The sequence below is a fragment of the Neocloeon triangulifer genome, unplaced genomic scaffold, assembly GCF_031216515.1.
Source record: "Neocloeon triangulifer isolate White Clay Creek 2 clone unplaced genomic scaffold, ASM3121651v1 ptg000006l, whole genome shotgun sequence".
Taxonomy (NCBI): Eukaryota; Metazoa; Arthropoda; class Insecta; order Ephemeroptera; family Baetidae; genus Neocloeon; species Neocloeon triangulifer.
This window is the reverse complement of record NW_026775549.1, coordinates 3,545,140-3,565,906: the sequence shown is the minus strand read 5'-3', so window position 1 is coordinate 3,565,906 and position 20,767 is coordinate 3,545,140. Positions and strand designations below refer to the sequence as shown.

Genomic DNA, 20,767 nt, shown 5'->3' with positions numbered 1-20,767 from the left:
AAAACATATTGATTTTTTTATGGGAAACATAACTCCAAATTTTCATTTTCAAAATAAACAATTACTAAAATTTAAGCTAAAAATTACTAGATAAATTACTAATCCAAGTTAGGATAAGAACTAGATAACAATACTTAAAGATTATAATTGAATCATTAATAAAATACACATAATTCAAGAAACAGTTTGTGGAGTTAATTAAGTTAATTAGAGTTTCAATATTACAGTATAATACATTTTTCTCTCCCTGGCGTCTCGGAACGTAATGCGAACGTAAAAGTTGTCCAGCAGGTACTTTATAGTTTTATTGACTTCATATATTAATCAAAATTTATGCAATTTTAGTCTTGTTAAAGGCTTAATTAAATGTAAATTATCTGTATATGAATCCAAACTACAGATAAAACTAAAAAAAAAAAAAAAATGAAATGGTTACAAATTTTTAAAATTAGAAAAAAAATATATATCGTCTCTTTGAATCAAAAGCTGCAAACACAAACGATTTGATGAAGTTTTCACTTGCAACGTTTGGGTCGGGAGATTATAGATTAATTTGGTCCGTCTCACGCACCCATCTGTCATTTCGACAGACTCGAGCCGAAGATGAATCTCTCAACCCAGATATCATAATGCACCTTTTCGGATGTGGGTCTGAATACCTCTTTCCCTCTTTCTTTCTCTCTTTTCTCAGCGGCGAGTGCGTGATCTCGAATTAATTGGCCAGATTTGGTACGGCAGACAGATTAGTCCGTGTTGCACGACCGTGTAGTGAATGAGTTTCGGCACACAAGTTACAGTCTAATCTGTGGACTTCGTTTTCAGTCTTTTGGTCACGGCATGTGCGTCCGACTGCGCCAGACGGATTTGTGTAAACGCACCTGAAATCTGGGTCGCCGAGGAATGTTATGAGTAAATACATATTAAGATTTATCCGCAGGGTGACGAAAGTTTAATCCTATAATGAGAAGCGGAGGTGACTAATCATTCTCATCAAGTGATGCGATTCATTGTTCTTTTTAAATATTATAGAATAGGAGAAAAGTTAAATTAATTTAATAAAGTTGCCCAAAACCAATTAGTAAAACATTGATCCGATCAGAAATTAGTTAAAGTGAAAAGTGAATATTTCATTGAAAAAAATTATTAATTAATTTTTTATATTCAACTTTGTACCAGAAATAATTTTTTGTTTTTTAAAAATCATTAATAATTTTGACCATTTTTCCTGGTAAAGAATGACACAGCGGCAGACACGTAGCATTTTTCAAATTTTTTCGGTTTTAAGGGGTATTTAATTTGGGTAGAATGAATATTTAATTGTTGATCTTTGGTTTTTTTGAAGCCAAACTGAAATATTAAATTGTCCTAGTTTTATTAATAATGTAAATAAATTAATTATTATAGGTGAGACAAAAGATACAATGCATTATTTTTTATCTGACAATCCATATGGCTATGGGCTTTTCATAAAAAAATATATATGAGAGTAAGATGATATTATATAAGTTTGAATTTTCTAGAGACGAAGAAAATTCATATGCTCATGCAAGATTACAAAAAAGTTAATCGCGAAATAAGTTAATAACTAGTTTAATTTTAAATTTTACAGTATACTAATATTTTTTCAATTTTTTAATTTTTTAAATCAATTAAAAATTTAATATACTATAAATTTAAGCTATATTTTTTGGAATTTAAATAAATTAGTTTACATTAAACAGTAAGCAATAAACCATAATATACAATTTTATGAGGTTTATTATTAAAATATAAAAACTAGGAGTATGTCAAATGTCTTAAATTGCATAAATCTAAATCTGCCCGTGTGATTTCTCTCTTTAAATTTCATAACATATGCGTGGATTTCAATTTCGCTTAAATTAAGAAGGAAGATGAAACATAAAGAAATTTTTCTAAATAGTGAGAAAGAAAAAATATATTCATTTCAAAATTTACATTTGTTTAAATTATCGAAAAAGTTAAATTTTTATTCTTCACCATTTTATTGCTTGCAAACAGATTTATTTCTCACTTCAATTTATGGAATTCAGAGCAATAAAGAAACCCAAAATTTACGAGTTTACCGACGACAGTTTTATCCTTCAGATTCGCCAAACAATTCAAAGGTGGTCTAATTTTCTTCTTTTACAAAATCAGTTTTAAATCCGACATATAAGCAGGAAGTTTTAGCGAAACACCGTCAAGTGTGAAAACTGGAAACCACGATATTTACAGATCGTGGTTAAAAAAAAATCAAATAATGGGATTTGCTCACGTTGAGCTTGCCGCGGAGTCAGAAAAGAGACTTGAATGACAGTAAAATTTATCTCCGTCGAAGAAATCCTCCCTGGGTAAATGGCGCAAGGATAATTCCGAAAGTTACGATCCACGTCTCCGGACAAAGAGCATTTTTGGAATAGACTTTTACAGAATGAAATATTTTCCAAGCGTGGCGACGCGATTTCAGAAAGAGGCACCTTGCAGCACCCCACGCGACACTTGGAGAGGCGAGCCAATGGGACGCGAACGGACGCGGCAGCTGAGGTTTTTCTGCACCCTTCTCTCTCGCAGTTTGCCAAGGGGATGATTTTGAATAGTGGCACACAAAGAGCGGCGACGCAGCTGCCTCGACTCGCAGGTAAGGCACGCGCCGTTTTTACTCTCGCTGCAGCCAGGTGCATTCTTCTTGCGTAATGAACACTCGCGTCGGAACTCGGCGGCGGCGGCGGCGGCGGAAAGCGGCCGGCAATAAAACCAGGTGATATTGAAAATCTCGAATGGAAATTTAGCCGCCCCGAGGAGCAAAACGCGCAGCAATTTATGACTTTGAACGGGGCGTCTTCAATGGGTCGCTGATTTTTGTAGAGATTTAATAGCCCTTTTAAAATGAAAGACGTTGAATGCGGCAAAAACAGATTTTTATTGCTGACCCAGCTGTGCTTACAATTTTTGGGCAGTTTTTCATTTTTTTTTTTTATATCTTTAATTGAATTTAATTTTGGGTATTTAACGTTACATTTGTAATTAAAATCTCTTTTTGTAAGACGAATGAGAAGAATGAGCAAAATTTTAAATATCACCTAGTTGGTATCGGGGTAAAAAAATTTATGATTAAATTAAGTATATTATAATCTATTATATTATTATAAAATCAAACAAAATATATTTATAATTAATAACCAAATTTTATTTCTTCCATTTAAAGCTTTATGTATATTATATATTTAACTTTTTATTGCACTTTTTAAACTATTCAATTCAAATACTTTCATTTCAACTTAAAATAGTATTATAAAAAATTGAAAAATATTTTAACGTATATTTATTTGTACTTTGAACCTTATATGACAGAAATCGCTGAAGCAAATTTCGACGCATGAAACAGTTGGGTTATGATTATAGAGCCGCGATAGAGGAAATGAAGAAAATAGGCATTTTTATCAATAAAAATATTTCTATTCATGTTTAATTATGTTTTTTTATATTATGCTTTAAATATTTAAAAAAATTTAATTTAAATTTTATTCATACTCGGAATAACAGCTCAATAATAAATAAGTGTAAGATTTTCACAACATATTTGCAAATTGAGACAAAAGCATTATAAGGACTCGTAGAAATTCATAATTTAATACATTTTCAAAGAACTGTCGAGATGTAGGTAATTTTCTCTTACGGAGAAGAAAATTTTTAAGTTTGACAAAATAAATACAGATCTGATGACCTACAAATAATTACCAATTATGATTTTCGAAACTGAGAATTTAATTCGTGTTTCAAATAAATGCCACGTAAAATGTATCTTATAAAAGGTGGTGCAACAAGGGGGATGCTGCGAGGAGGAAGAAGGGGATGAAAAATCTTGCACCAGGTGCCTTTGCGCAATGGTACATAAGACCCGCTGCTTTCAGAGATATCTCGCTGGCCGAATCAAGTTCTGGTTTCCTCTGCATGTGAGCAGGATATTATTATTATTTTATTCTGGTGCGATCAAAAGCAGCAACACCCATAGGGCTGCGCACAAAAAGCGAAAAGGGGAAGCCACTTTTTCTCTCTTTATTATACTTGTTGCAACACAATGCCCGAGCGAGGAAGGAAGCGAAACACGGCACTCTATAAAGAAAAGTACGGCACCGACCTCGAGTTCTTTCTTTTTTTTTTTGCCTAGAGTTGTTGAGAGTTGTTTCGGCGGTGACAAAAAGCAGTCCCCCATCCAATTTTACAACAAAATGCTGGTAATACGACGGCAATTTCTCTGACGAGAGACTTTTCTCATTATTCCGTTATTTCCCGCCCTTTCCGTCAAAGAAAGCATCCCTCTTTTATATAAGGGGTAAAGTAAATGGAATGTGAAATCACATTCGTTCGACCAACGGAGTTTTTATTTCCATAACACGCAAAACTCGCTTCTTTGTGTCACCAAAACTTTTCATCTCGATGCAAAGCAAACTTTTGCTTATCTAAAGAGAATCCATTATCTGATCACCTTGAAATGTAAATTTCTAATAAAAAGAGAAAGAACAAGATCGGTTTTGTGTAATTTTGAAAGAGGAAAATTTGTTATTCTTTGTTTGGAGTGAGGCCCGCAACCAGCGCAGTGTGCGTGTTGAGCGGATTGCCTAACTTTGTTACCTCGTTTCGCCCACTTTCCACACGTTTGCTGTGTGCAAGTCTTGAGTAAATTGATGGAAAAAAACAAAAGTAATTTTCCTCAACGATAACACTACGAGCTTGCAAAAGACTGTTTTGAAAAGAGTCTCAAATTTAATTTTACTATAATAAAATTAATAATTAAGTATTATTATGTTTTTAAATAAATTAAATTTTTTTAAATATTTATTTCGAAATGGATATAATTTAAACATTAAAATGTTAAATAAAATTTTTATTATTTTAAATTATGTCTTTATAAAGGGAAGTGTATCAAACAAATTTGAAATGACCATTTATATTTTCATATTTTTATTGATTTTATTCTATTTTATTATAAATAAATAGGCTTAGAGCCATATAGTAAGTTTGATAGACAAAGAACAAAGCGATTTATATATTGAATAGGCATGTCCAGTTTGCTCATTACCCTTTTAATACCGATGATATTCATATAAATAAATAAAATATTTAACAGTTTCATGTTAAAAGTTCATATATACGAAAAATTGTTAAGTCAATTGAGCTCGCTCCACAAAACCATAATATATTTTAAACTTTTAAAGGTCTGAGACCAGCAATACTCAGGTCGATTTAAAGTCCACTGCTAGGTTCAGGTGCCGCTATTTTTATTTATATGCTTCTTCTTTTTTAAAATTTAAAAGACCTGCTGCTCAAAAGCGAGAGTTGTGCGACGAGGAGCGCCTGATGCATCTCTCCCCGCAGCGCCAGCCGGCCGCTTTGAAACCCCGTAAGGTTCCTATTTTTTCTTCTTTGATGATCTAACAGGCATGACTGTTTCGCAAGGTGCTACGGACTCGCTTTGTGCGCGTCTCTCTTTTTCTTTGCTTTGTGCCGCGCGCGCTGACTGCAGAGAGCATCTAGGGGTGCAGATTGAAAAAGAGAGACGCAGAGCAGCAGTTGCTGCGCGCCAACCTGCAACCCCCGGTGTATTAAGGGTCGTTGCTCAGCAGCGCAGTATAGCACCTGCCTTCCAGTGACTGACGCCTGCCTTCACCGAAAGAAAGAGGAGGACGTAAAGCTCATGTGCAATCTCAAATCCAGAACCGTCTAAATTCAGTTAGCTTGATCAAGTATTAAGAAAAAATCAAAGGAAGAATGGGGATAAGAAATTTTAAAATGAAAATGTTTGATTTTTAAAGGAGTTAAATTATCTAAAAAAAAAACTTCTATATTTTCAAAATTGAGCCTTAAATGGAAAGATATTTTGATTCGTCCGAGATTATGCAAAATCCTTGTCAAGCTGGTTTTATTTATTTACTCTTTTTCCCCAAATTCCTTAAAAATTAGTGAGAAATTTTTTTTAAATATTTAGTTCTTCAAAACTATAACAATTATTATAATTTCATTCAAACTGATTTTTTTTTCTCAACTGTAGTTATTTATATTTCTAGGCCCACTTTCAAGGAGGTCCCAAGACATATTTCTTGCGCCCTCAAGACACGCGCCTTTTAAATCGCGTCAATAGCGCGCCTGGCTATTCCAATATAGCTCCAAAGGCGCATGCATGTGCTGCATTCTTGCAAGATGCAGCAGCTGAGATGCAGTGGTTTTTGTCCGCGAGCACAAAAAGCTGCAGTTTTTCGGGGCTGATGCGCCCTCGGCTCCTCTTCTATTGCATTCCAAGGTGCAGCCATTCATGCGTCTTTCTCTTCAAGACGTGCAGCGCAACTTGATATCAAAAGCTGCAGTCTTTTAAAATTAAATGCACATGTTTTGGCCGACGTGCGGTCGTGTAATATAAAAGTGTGCAATAATATCTCCGCGTATCCGAGAGACGTGTAGCAATAAAGAGGAGAGTCGTTGAGCTCCTCGTTATGCAGATTTTATGCCCCTGTAAATGCGATGTGCGGAAATGCACATTCACTCACCAGAGCAAGTGAATAATCGTAATAATCTGCATAAGTGTGCAAAATATCGTATGTTTTGTGCAGAATAAATTATTAAATATTAGAAAAAAAATTAAATTATAAGATTATAAGGGGCATCAAAATGTTTTTTTTCTTCTCATTGCCAGACAATCAATTTCATTAAATGGGAGCTTATTTAAATTATTTTATATCATTAATCATTATATCATAGAAAACCGCTCTCGATATTATTGAAAATGGTCTGCAACGAGTATAGAAATGTTTACAATTATCTAAAAGATTATACAAAATATTTAAACGATGGGATTTTTTTTTATAAAAACTGCAGCTGATTAAGGTTCAAGTCTTATAGTCTGGTCTAAATTTTTGATTGCAGAAGTTATAGAAAAATCCGTGCGCTAGAGGTGTTTTGTCTAAAGAAAATTGTTTGCCCTCCACATCAAGTGTGTTGATCTTAATGTATATATTTTTTGCAACAATTTCGATAATAGTCAACACAGTCAACAATAATAAATTAATAATAAAAAAGATTTTGTTCCTTTAAACCGTGTTATTTTTATTCTGTCAAATTCGCCAATAAATGTCGGACTTATCCTTAAAGCTATAATAATGAGCCTAATCAGCGAATTGACCGACTGCCTTTTTCACTAAAACACTATGAAATAAGAAAACTGTTATATATTATAATTTTTTTTTATAATTTTCGTTTCCTAAATCGAAAAGTTGAAAAGATTGCGTAATTGCATGAGGATTCTAACAGTGAAGTTAACTTTTCAATTAGCATAATATAAATTTAAAATAATTTAAAAGTTTTTAATTCACCCTCTCTACAAGATCATTAAGATTTTTGCTGATGAGAATAATTTTTCTTGATATGCTTTCAAAGATATTTATGCAGAAAAAATTCACACTTAGGGAAATTCAGGGTGGCAAATTTCTTTTAATATCAAGAGATAATTTTGAAGTAGAAAAAATTAATAATAATCTAGCGGAGGTTATTGCGGGGTGTCATAAAATTATGGCGTGTACCGATATTTCTGATTATATGAATTTATTCTGACACGCTCTTTTGATTATCTCATGAATGCTCTCCGATTATACAGAGGCGCACACGACGTTGAGTAAAAACAGTCAGGTGATTTCAGAAGCCACATAATGCAAATGCGATTCGAACGGATGGAATAATATAAAATGCGTGCATGCGCGTATATGTATTTGATTAATGGAGTGCGATTTTTGACGAGAGACGCCGCGCGTGCCGAGTCGCGCGCGTTTTATTTTTCAATATATCGAGAAAATACACACATGCGGAGTTTTGTGTCCCGGGCACGATAATAAAACCATCTGCCCAGGCCAAGATCATCAACTGATGGATGCCAGTGCAGCTGCACCATGCCGAATAGTGGCCGAGAACACATAAAGCACGCTGGCTGTGCAGCGGAGAGAAAAAATCTCCCCCTGCATATTCGTGTCATGTGCGTGCAGAACTCAACACCTGTCCTAGCCAGGCACAGATGAGCGACAGATCTTACAGCAAACTTGAACAAAATTTAAAACTTCGAAATTCAAATGATTGAGATCAATATAATTTTAATTCAAGGATTAAATAAGATTTTTTTTTTGCAAAACTAAATTATGCTGACAAGATTCCATTACTTTGTTATGATAGAGGCAAACATTTGATTGCTGTAACTATAACAGAAAAAAACGGGATGCCAGGCTAAATTTTAAATATTTTACTAAAAAGAAATTGACTCTGCAATGACCTGTAAATAACAGGTCAAGCCTCACAATAAATTGAAGAAACATAAACATAATTGAGACAACTGCATGAGCGTTGTTTGGCAATACTTAGAAGAATGAATTAATCTTACTTACAACATAATTATATTTTTCTCTTTTTAACCCACGCAGCATTTTGAAGGCGTCTAATTTTATTCAACATTCAACTGTGATAATTACTTAATTAATAACAACATTCAATTTTCTGAAGACGATCCTAAGATACTTTTGTACTAGGATATGCAGCATCAATCAGAGACTAGTGCGTATTATATTTAATCTTAAACCATGAACTCTTCACCACTCTTATTTTGTTAAAACTTGATTTAAAAATAATGGACGTCTGAATGATTTACGAAAATAATAATTATTTAAATTAAAATAAATTTTAATAATTTTATATTGAATTAAATAGAAATTAAGTTCTATTAAAAATTAGAAATAAATTTTGAATAAACTTTAACGCAGTAGCAGCAAACATAACAATAAAAGAAGTGTATCTGCGCAGAGCGACGCGACGTGATTGGTCGGGCAGCACGTGGCAGAGGAGGCGGAGCGAAGCGAACGATATCCGCGGCACCACGAGCAAAACACTCAGTCGAGCTACGTGCCGTGGTTGAGTGAAGAAGTGCCTCTCTCGCTCACCCAGTTGATACCATAGTGCGCTCTTTGAACTTAGAAAAATTTTCACCATGCCGAGGTCGTTCCTCATCAAGAAGGCGGGCGGCGCCGCCAACTACAGCCACTGCCCGCTTAAAAAGCGACCGGTTCACATCATCAAAGATGGTACGTTTCAGTTTTTTAATATTTATTTCAATTTTTAGATTTTTCTGAAACTTTAACTTTTTTGAAATTTTAAAAGAGAGAAAGTTGTAGGGGTTCCTTTAAATGCGTCAAAATTTAAGAGAATCTGTCATTGAATTTTCACCTCGGTTTTTTGTCATTATTTGCAGGAGTTGAAATCTTTAATCACCTCTTTGAATTATATTTTGTTTTTCAAAGACGCAAATCCAAAGTTTTTTTTTACAAAATTTGGTGTAATTTTAATGGAAATTGAACTTATCTTCAGATTGTGCAATACATAATTTAAGATATTTTTTAAATTAAACTCGTTTTCATCAACAGTAAAGTTTTACTTGTTTCAAGTTCTGGATGTTTCATAGGATGATTAACTTACAAAAATACGTTCAAGAAAGTGATTGAAGGAGGAAAAAATATATTTTAAATTCAGTATTCTGGAACCAAAATTTAAAATTTATTTGGAATTTTTCATTCCGAAACGAAACTGGCGCTTTGACCTATATTTGAATTTCATTGTCAATTTTTCACTTTAATCCAGCAAATCTAACCATTGTTTTTTTTCTCTTTGCAGAACCGGATGATGTAAAAATGGAAATGGACACAGTCGAGCCGGAGAACCTGAGCACCAAACCACAAGACCTGAGCGTTCGGCGCCCCGAGTCACCTGTGTCGCCGCCACCCCTGGTGATCGCAACGACGCCTTCGCCGCCACCTCCGGCTTCTCTGCCGACGCCGCCACCCTCCCTGCACCACCCGTACTACCTCAAGCCGACCGGCGGGGTGCTCGAGCCCCTGAGTCTGAACACGCCGGTGGCCCCCGAGCAGATGTGCTGGCCGCCGATGCCGCAGCCGCGCCACCACCACCAGTTCTACTACCACCCCACCGTGGCCCCGGCGGCCATCCGGAGGGCCCCCGTCACCACCCTGTACCCCCCGCCGGCCCTGTCGCCGTACGCACCCCCGAGGGCCGCCTCCTCGTCGCCCCCGGCCCACCGCCTCTACTCGGCCGCCTTCGCGCCGCCCTTCCCTGGCGAGGGCCACCACGAGCTCAACCTTCTCTCCCCCTCGAGTTCCTCGGCCTCGTCCACCGAAATCCTCGGCGTCGAGGACCTGAGCCGTCCGGCCCGCAACAAACCTGCGGGCGGCCAAAGGTACAGCTGCCCCAACTGCAGCAAGAGCTACTCGAGTTTCTCTGGCCTGAGCAAACACCGCGCCCTCCACTGTCCGGCCGCCGCGGGGTCGACGGCCTCGGACGACGACCACGCCAACAACAACGCGCAGCCCAAGTCGTTCAGCTGCAAGTACTGCGAGAAGACGTACGTGTCGCTGGGCGCCCTGAAGATGCACATCCGGACGCACACGCTGCCCTGCAAGTGCAAACTGTGCGGCAAGGCCTTCTCGCGGCCCTGGCTGCTGCAGGGCCACATCCGGACGCACACCGGCGAGAAGCCCTTCTCCTGCCAGCACTGCCGGCGCGCCTTCGCCGACCGCTCCAACCTCAGGGCGCACCTGCAGACCCACTCGGACGTCAAGAAGTACTCCTGCCAGCACTGCAGCAAGACCTTCTCGCGAATGTCCCTGCTCGGCAAACACATCGACGGCGGCTGCTCCGGCCTCAGCCAGCACACCGTCGACAACATCATCATGCAACAACAGATGCAGCCCATGCAACCGGTCCACTGAAGAATTTTTACTCAAAAATTTCTCATCCAACACAAACGTGCCTTGTACATTTCGACGCTCCGAGTACCTCTCTAGCCGTGAAACAGCATTGCCATATATTTATTTTTTGCATTCATTTTTTTTATGTGTTCGGTCACAATTTGGCAAAATGTTCACCCCACGTGCCTTTACTTTTTTTATGTGTACAGATTTATTTCACTCTCGCTTTTCCCCGTTAATTTATTACACATGTACATTCCTATATTGCGCGTCACAAATGCTTTTTCTGTACATTGATTACTTTCGATTCCACCGATTATCGTTGTAAGTTTAGTTGATAATTCATCCTATTGTATTTGATTTTGACATTCCCTAGTCAATGGCATAACGCGAAAAGCGGTGCAGCCTCACATGTGCACAAACGATATCGCTTTACTACATAATTTGTACGAAATGTCGAAATAATAATTCCAATACGCAGTGTGTATTTCTAATTTTATGTAATTCTTGTCGCGACTTAAGCGTTGATTGACGCCAGCCGCTGTTACTTTTGCATTTTTGTAATAAAATAAAAGTGAAAACAACCTGAATATGGTTCAAAAGAAATCTGAAATCTTTTAATCCAGACAACTAAATCCCTCAGAAATTTTAAAATAAGATAGTAGGAAAATTGACTTAGAGCAAATTTAAAAACAGGAAAAAAGACAATTAATACACAAATTAAGCATCGTGATTTAAAAAAAAGTACAATATTGAAATTAAAACAATGTTCTATTATTTATGTATATTTAAAGTATTTTATTATTTTCATTTATGCAATTTTCCATGAGCAGATTTAATAAATAATAATCTGTATTTCAAGTATTTGGTTGACTCATAGATCTATAACTTGTTTGGGCATGCACATTGCCTGCCATGAGGTCTCCTGTGTGATCTTGATGATTAGTGAAGTCGCCAACATGTCTAGATACATTCCGAGCAATTTTTGCTTGATGTGGAGAGAACATGCGCAATACAGAAAAATTCCGTGAAAATTCGCTTTTAATGATGGATTACTCATGCGGCGTCGGTCTAGAACGACGAATCAACCTTCTCTCATCGCCCGAGGCCTACAAGAAATACGAAATCTTTTCTTTCTGCCGACAAGTGCAAATACCTCTCATGTCTGACAATCAATGAAATGAGTGCCACTCATTTACTGTCTGCAGAGAAAAAGAAGCTCACAATAATATTAACATTTTTGTTTTAACAATTCCAAATACGGATCCACGCTCATCAAAATGTTTTATAAATGAACAGTAAATATTTGCAATAATTTGCATTAATTTTTCCATTCAATTTATTTCATCCAAAGTACATTAAAACAAAATTAAAACCCAACCAACTGAATTATTTCACTTGCCAAAATTATTATAATTAGACGCTCGCCTTGGTGCGGTAGAGATATATATTTTGTATTTAGGGATTTTTTAATAAAAAAATCATTTCTCGTCATTGTGGTGTCGTTTTGTTCATATAGCATCAATTCCAAGCTTCCCTCGTCAAACGATTTTTTTTTATAAATTTATTTGAACAATTAACATAAATACTGTAAAATATTTATGCTATTTTACACGTTTTACACTATTGAAAGCAGTAAAAAAATTTGTAATCTAAATTAGTCAAGAAAGCTAATTTTTTTAAAAATCTATTTGAAGAAAACATGAGAAAAAAATTTAAAAAAACCAAATGATTCACAAATAAATTTTGCATTCTTATTTGTAATTGTAAATTGACTTCTCTAAAAAAAAATTAAGTTATAATGAAAAATTTGCAACGAACTTGAATCATTTATAATGCAAGTCTATGTTCTAAATATTTTGTTGATTAAGAAAGAATCGAATCCGTCCAAAATTTAAAAATTTTTATATATATATCAATTTTTTTATACCGATTTCACATTTTCTGATTTTTTTTTTTATCATTTACCTGCATGTGATGCGAGACAAAAACACGGTCCGTCTCTGTGGTGTCTTTTAATTTTCGTCCATACTCTCGAGAGGCACAAACAGGTTGATTTGTCAATTCGGCGTCGAGCAGGCGCCCGGCGACCGAATTGGCATGTGCTGGTCGATTGACGACTCAATAAATAATCTGCCCAATTGGCTCGCGAGACGAGACTAAAAAGCCGCAAAAGAGACAATGCGCCGGCAGCAGTTGGATTTTTTTCCTTTTTAATTCAAAGGTCTGTGCGTGAAACGAGATGGAGAGAGAAGCAGCATGTGCGGCAGGTGTTTTTTCCATCATCTGAAGGTCGGAGCTACCCTGAGAGAGGAGCCAACCTGTTACATCTCAGGGCGCGACAGCTTGCAACCTGCTCTATTTGGTGTGCCGAGCTCTTAAGGGCATTTAAACTGGCTAATATTCACGCGGCGCGAGAGAGCTTAAATTAATCGGACGCTACGAAAAGGCTGCACGACCTGGCTATGGGCTTCGCATATTCGACATGCTGTAAGCTCATTTATAAAGCCGCCGATAATTTGGAGAGAGATGATCATCTGCTTCCTTTCCACGGCCTGATCTTCGCGCCTTTTGTCTGTAAAATTAATGTGTGTGTAATTTATAATGTGTGCTTTGGATATTGTATATTTTTTCCCGGCCAACGACCGCAGTGATTAACGCGCAAATTTACGAGAGAGCTCATGACGAATTGCACCGAGAGAGAATTAGTTGCGAATTCCGAAAGCTGAGAGGTTATCGAAATGGAACCAGAAGAGATCGGGCACTCGCGAAAACGCTGCTTGCTGGACTTGGTAAAGGTCAGACTGTTGGCCAAGAACTTAACGCACCTGGCACTAATCACAAGTTATTATGTGTAAAATTTTCAGTATATTGCATTCGATAACTGCAAAATAAAAAATGAAATGTTATTATTTAAATATAATTACGTGTGATATTTTTAAGACTGCATTCTTTCATAATTTTTCAGTCATAAATTTCACATTAATTTCACCACCCAGTAATAAATTTAAATTAAATAGCAATCTTGCAATTGTTGGATGTAATTTTCAGTGGATAATATAACTTTTATCCAGCAACAATACCCTTATGTTGAATTTTAATTATATTAATTGGAAATTTTAAGGCATGTTTAATAAAATTTTTCTATTGAATGAAGAAATTTAATTTAAAAAAACAATCATAAATTTAAATAATTTACAGCATTTATTTAAAAAATTTATTATAAAATATTAGATATACGAAAAATTATTTTTATGCTAGAGATAATTTTTAAGAAATATAATATATAAATTAATAAAATAAAAAATATGAAAGCAAACTATACGATAACGTTTTGCTAATTTGTACATTGAGAAAGTATCAATTTGCACAAAAAAAGGGAATATTTCTGACAAAATATGTTAAAAAAATATATACATATTCCAAAAGACATCGTTTCTGTGATAAAATTTATTGAATTATTTATATAAATTTTCTTTGATAAACCTTGCTATTGTTTGGGAAATGTAAAATTCTTGTCTTTGTAACTTTATCCGACGCTTAAAATATCTGCCATTGAGTAAGATTACATTGAATTGTCCATCTATTTTGTTGTTATTAATTCAAATAAAACTATTGCAAGTTTTGAATTAAAAACAATCTTTCAAATTAAATGAGTCCATGACTACCGTTAATTTGCGGCTATAAGTACAAGAATTGCAATAAACATTCAGTCAAAATCCATCAATGAATTTTCGTCTTTCCCATCAAGGAAAATACATATGAAGTATTTTATCCTAAACCAGTTACTCAGATAAAGTCAATTTTGGACTTAAGAAAATTTTAAGCTTCTAAGGATTAATTAATCACGTGACATCACGTCCATTGGAGTTGCAAAACTATTAATCATAGGTGCCGAAATTCCGCACGAGAAATTCCTCTCTCGCATTGTTTTTAATAGCCTTTAAGTCGACGGCGCGTACCATTATGTATAATCCCATATGAGCCGGTATAATTAAAGGCCAGCCACGCACATTCCACCGCATCCAAGGAGTGGCGAGCGTGATTTTTAATTTCGCCTCGTTGACATTTCTTTTGCACATTAAAAATCATGTTCATTTCTCATGGTAAAGTGCACCAAGTCCAAAAAAGGGAAAATTGGAACCGAGCACCATATGACGGCGGCGGCAGCAGTTTGTAGGTGAAAAGGATAATCCATCATTAAGTAATTTTTCCAGCGCCGCCGACAGGCACTTCACACTCGGCGGCGCTTGATTATGTTCTCTCTTATTCTCGCGGCACTTGTCTCTCTTTCACACAAGAAAAGGCTTCTCTCGCTCAATTTATGCTAATAACACGGCCATTTACATCCTCTTTAACGCGCTGCACCGCGATTAAAAAACTTATAATAAATATTCATATATAAAAAGCAGGGCTAATTCGCGCCGGAAACCTGTGCTTATAAGAGAGAGAGATGCACGGGAGCACGTCTGGAATATGGATGAGCCTATTTATTTATGAAATTGTTTTTCCAGGGGCAGATGTTGTTATCTCCCTATTAGTCTCATGATTCATGCTATGCACATGTGTGGGAGAGCGTTCGCTCTGCACAAGTGCAACCCAGATTATTATTATATGAATTTTATACATTCAGCGCTGCACGCTGTGTAGTTTTATTATTTCACTTTGCAAGTGGAGCACTGCACGATATAAATGACCGTAATAATATAAATGAAAAGCACCTCGCGCGTCCCATTTGCACGCGGCTTTTGAAATTGCATATCTCTCTCCAGTCACATCAAGACTTTTGATTCTCACGTTTCTGCACTCTGCATATAAATATGTGGCAGATTTGAAACTTGAAGCGGAGACGTTAATAAAAAATGTGTCCTTATTGTCATGAGTGAAAAATTGTGCGAATCTTTTTAGTTATAAATAATTTCTACGACGACCTTTATGATTCTATTAAAAGTTTGGAAAATCTCTGCGAGAAATTAAGAAATTTATGGGGAGTAATCCAGTGTGTAAAGAACAATCGTGACTCAAATTTGTGGTAAAAATAAAATATTGATATAATATTCAAAATATTAATATGAGCATCCCCTCAAAAAATAAAAATATGGGACATAGAATTGAAAATGATATTTATTTTCTTTCAAGATATTATATAATATTTGTTACAACTCTTTGAATGCAAATTTAGCAGTTGCTAAATCAATAAGGAAAATTCCTATACTGATTTAGTATAAATTGACCATTATACTAGACACTTGTTTTAAAAGAGCCTAGATAAATCATTTTAATTGTATTGCTTCTTTTTCCCAATTGTCAAAAATTTGAGTAATATGTATTTTTTTAAATTGTATAAATGGCTTCTATGTAAAAGTATTTTAATAAACGTTACGATTCATAATTATTCACACAGATGACAGATTACAAACTTGGTTACCTACAAACTTCACCCATAGACATACCCAAAAACGAATTTGCTGATACAGCATTTAAAATGTGTGGCACTCTCAAGCGGAATTCATTATATTTATATCACTTTATTAAACTGGCAACATAAATAAATTATTCAACAGAAAATAAAAAAAACTATTTTATTTATTAAATCAAATAACAAAAATAACAAATAAATATAAATACACTATTAAATTTAAAAAAAAAATTATTGATGTAAAACATTAAACAGCCTTTAAAATTTTAAAACAGAATAAAAATTAATATTTTTAATGTTGATTAATTATTTTATAAGAAAAATCTAATCCTCCTCTTATTTATTTTTTTCATTTTTGACATTTCATATACTCATATTTTTGCAAAAAGTATTTTATTGTATTATAATAATTTTATATATACAATCAAGAAATATTAAAAAATTGAGTTATATAGATTATACTAAAAACTAATATTATTAGTTATAAATGCTGCTTTTATTAAAAACTTTTCAATTCAATAATTAATTAAAAATGATTGTTTTTTCGTTGTCCCAAAAAATTATAAGCAATTGACTTCATGTCGGAAAGGAAATTTAAATGTCATTGATCGAACAGGATCTCATGAAATTAACCGATGCACTTTTCTTCCTCTTGAGCCGAATTAGCAAATGCAAATAATTTATAGCTCAATAAATTTTCTTCAAAAAAGTAAGCTGCGCAAGTACATTTAAAAAAGATTAACGTCACGAAGTATAAAAAACCCACGGCGTGGAGCTGTCCATTTTTGGGCACAATTAAATATGCACACAAATCAAATTGCTGGCAAAAAGTGAGCTCAGCACCACGCGGCCTTTTTTAAACTTAATAATATGAATAAAGTTGCGCAGCAAACACGCGCCGCGCGCTTTTACTTTCTTTTTGCTCGGCAAATGATCTGCGCTGATAACACCACGTCAAATAACCTGATACAATCGGAATCGATTATTATTACTTTACAACGTACACAAGCACACCTCACACAAGTCAGTCAATCACACATGTTATTCTCTTTGTACAATACCAACCCGCGTGTTCTGTTATTTATTGAAGGTGTACATTTATATTGCCCTCTCTTTCTGTCTCTCTCTTGCAATCGGGCGAATTTTTCACCTCTGATTTCAATTTAATAATGATTGCACGCCCGACAGGTTTGCGTAACACTCTGCGGCATTGCTCTAATTACATAATTGCTTAGGCCGAACCTAATCCTGGCAGACGGAGCTCAATTTTTCATGAGACCAAAAGTGGAAAATTTAATTGAGGGTTTGTTTTTGATTGAAGCGTTTTAAATGGTTGCAGTTAATCAACATACAGATCATAAAATATAAGGGTCAATGATGCTGAATTCAGAATGATTTTTTTTTTTTAAATTGATCATTTGAAAATTGACCTTCTTAACCAAAATGGGGGCGCAATGCAAAATCAAATTTTGTAAATATGTTTTGATGCATGTATGAATTTTCATTTTTTTTTTTTTTTAAGTGTTGGTCTCTTGAAATTGAAATGGAATGGGGACAAATACTTGTAAAAATTGTTTCGATGCCATTTCAACAAGAGTAGCCGCAGCGCAGAGAGACTTGAGCGCCTGCATATTATAAAAGTTGGTGCAAGGTGCCGCACCAACCAATAAATAACGCACGCAGCGACATTTAATAATTGCAATTACGGCGCCCACACGGCGCATAAAGAGTGAATCGAAAACACGTCTGAATTAAACGAGAGAGAGACGAACAAGTGCCGAATGGGCTGGTTAATTGCGCGCAATTCATTCTCGTGAAGAGAGGCGTCGGTGGAAAAACGGCTGAGGAGAAGTCAGGTAGCTAGAAGACCCTTGGCGGTGACGTCACGACTTGGCACCTGCTGACGACCTGCGAGCCAGAGAAATGCAAGTCGTGGGCCGCACACACGTTCTCTCGCGTTATCCTCTCGGCGGCGGCGGCGCCACCGAGACGTGACCCGGAGACTGACCTTTGGTCTCGCGCGCACACACGCGGGGACACCCGACAGTCGCGCGGTGACAAATGGCGCGCAGAAAAAACAGCCGCGCAGAGAGAAACTCACTAGAGAAGCAGCAGATCGAGAATGCGGAAAAGTGTCTTTGTGTCACCGCGAAATTGTTTCCGTTATAATCATGGACCATGCTGAAAGAATGGTCAATATGACTCCACTATATAATTGATAAGGTTGAACGACTCGCAATCAGCTCAAGAGTTTTGAGGAAATTTAAATTAATTAGTAAAGACAGTCAATTCAAATAATTATAATTAGCTTTTAATAATCATGGTGAGTTCATTTTTCAAATTAATTAATTATGAAAAAAAAATCATCAAAAAATTTTATTCAAACACGAAATTGAGATAAAAGATTTATTTAAATAATAACTTAATCTTTGAAATCAATGGAACATCTGAACCAGACTATTAATGAGGTTGAGAAACTAAATAAAATATTTTGTTTGTTTGTAATTTCATTGTTGCCCTTTGGAAACACAATCAAAAAATTATGGAAGAACAGAGGTGTCTCCTTCAACCACATTTTTTTTTTTTAAATCTTACTGTTCCTTCATTTAACAAAAGATAACAATAAAAAGTTATAGTTATGTCATGTCTAACTGAAGCTGAGTCAAGTGGAAAATATGTGCATTAGTGGCAACTATAGAAATTTAAAGAAAAAGCTAAATTAAGCTTACAATATTTGTCACTTGATGCCAAAATCTTGAAAACCGCTAATTATCAAAGATTTATTCAAAGCAGTCAATATAAATTCTTTTTAATTTTTCCTATATAAAACCTTTATTGAAGAAAGTATTTTTAATTTTCTTTGGGATTTGTAGAAAATTTAAAACAAAGCTCATTTATAGATGAATTACTCAAAAACGGTGAACACTAAAGTTCCCTAAAAATTTAATCCTGATACTTTATTTTTGTTTCTTTCATATTCAAATTTATTTTCTTTCCGCGAATCCCGTGCATGACCATTGCTGATGTGCTTTGACGGGCTGTGTGACAGTAAATGTAGGTAAGGTGCTTGATTTTCTCATTTTCTAAACGCGTTGGCATTTTTGCGCGAGGCGCGCGCGCTGCCACGAGTAAAAATAAAAAAAATGATGAGTCGGTGGTGCTCATCAATCTCGGTGAGCACGGCGGGCGAAACACAGCTGCACTTTTACCTGGCTCATTATTTACAATCATTGCAGCGAGAGCTACACGTATTATCGAGCGACGCAAAATTGCTTTCTATACATGATTTGAAATTAATTCCGACGCGCGCATTGTTCTCTCTGCGGCGATCAGGGGCGTGAGTGCATCGGGGCCACTGCACGTACCAACCAACTATTATAAAATTCCTGCCAGTTTATTGCAGTAATGTGCCGATTGAAAATATGGCCGTGTTCAGGTGCATGATTGGTTTTATCGACTTCATCTCAGCATAATTTCTAATGCGAACGACTCGTGCTGACGCTAGAGAGGGTGAAATATAATTTATTTTATTTAAATACGCATTCAGTTTTCCTTTAAAATCTTGAGGATTTACAGAAAACTACACCAATTGTACAAGATTTTTCTCTTTTAAGATGCAACCAATGTTTTTAATTTAACAAATATTGCTAAAATTCCTATCAATTCTTCTTTTTGATGGAAAAAAGGCGAATCATGAATTCATGAAAGAGGATATTTTTAGTAATTAATTACTGTTATATTTACTGCAGAATTCTGTACTAAAATTAATTTTAAACAATAATTCCAACAAGTTTGTAATATGTACGAATTGTAGCAATCCTAGATAAAAAAAATCCAGTCATTTAAATACAAAACCCATGAATATGAAATATCTTAAAATTGATCAAATTTTTTTTTTAAATAATTAAAAGAATAAAAAACTATATAGTGATAAGAGGTAATTTTATATTTATTTATGTTAACTAAAATGAATTAATTATTAAAAAAAAATAATAGTAGCAAACAAATACACTGCACTTGGTCATGAGAGTTCTCACAACAATGAGACGATTTTCGCTCTCCTCTCTCGGAATGAGGCAATCGTCTGCAGAGTGAAAGAGGGACGTGCCACGAGTATTGGGAGCAGCAATTTTGTAATAAAATTGCTCTATTAGCAGGGGAAACTGTGTATAATTAGCGTCAAAGTTGAAGCGTCATTCGCCGGCGCGAAAGAGATGACCTGCGTTCGTTGTTGACTGGCTGGCTGTCGGCTGTCGAGGGAAACTTTTCCAAGTGAGTAATGAACGCAGCACAATCTCTCTCCAACAACAGTTGAAACAAATAATATACATGAGAGTGTCGTCATTGCGTTGAAAATACAAATGAAATGTACATGCGAGAAAAGTCTCTCTCCGCAGAAGAGGATAAAAAATTTTAATCCTGCCTCGCGTTTTCTCTCTCGTTGCGTTTAATTTCCAATCTTTAGCTCTGTAATAGGATTATACACTTTTCACGTTCGTTAGCGCTGCGGACTTTTTGTTTCAATATAATTTCCATCGATGATAACGAGTGCTGGCTTATA

At 35.5% G+C, this 20,767-nt stretch overlaps 1 protein-coding gene across 1 annotated transcript; it reads left to right on the top strand.

Moving 5' to 3' along the window:
- The first annotated feature begins 8,934 nt into the window (after positions 1–8,934).
- LOC132194204 (zinc finger protein SNAI2-like) lies at positions 8,935–11,393 on the top strand. The gene is made up of 2 exons (XM_059615354.1): positions 8,935–9,110; positions 9,697–11,393. The coding sequence occupies exons 1-2, from the start codon at positions 9,017–9,019 to the stop codon at positions 10,806–10,808; spliced, it is 1,206 nt and encodes a 401-aa protein (XP_059471337.1). The 5' UTR covers positions 8,935–9,016; the 3' UTR covers positions 10,809–11,393.
- The last annotated feature ends 9,374 nt before the right edge of the window (positions 11,394–20,767 follow it).

Excerpts from the sequence above, each read along its gene's own strand:
- LOC132194204 (XM_059615354.1), top strand. The coding sequence starts at position 9,017 with ATGCCGAGGTCGTTCCTCATCAAGAAGGCGGGCGGCGCCGCCAACTAC. Across the intron at positions 9,111-9,696 it reads GGTTCACATCATCAAAGATG|AACCGGATGATGTAAAAATG; the intron begins GTACGTTTCAGT and ends TTCTCTTTGCAG.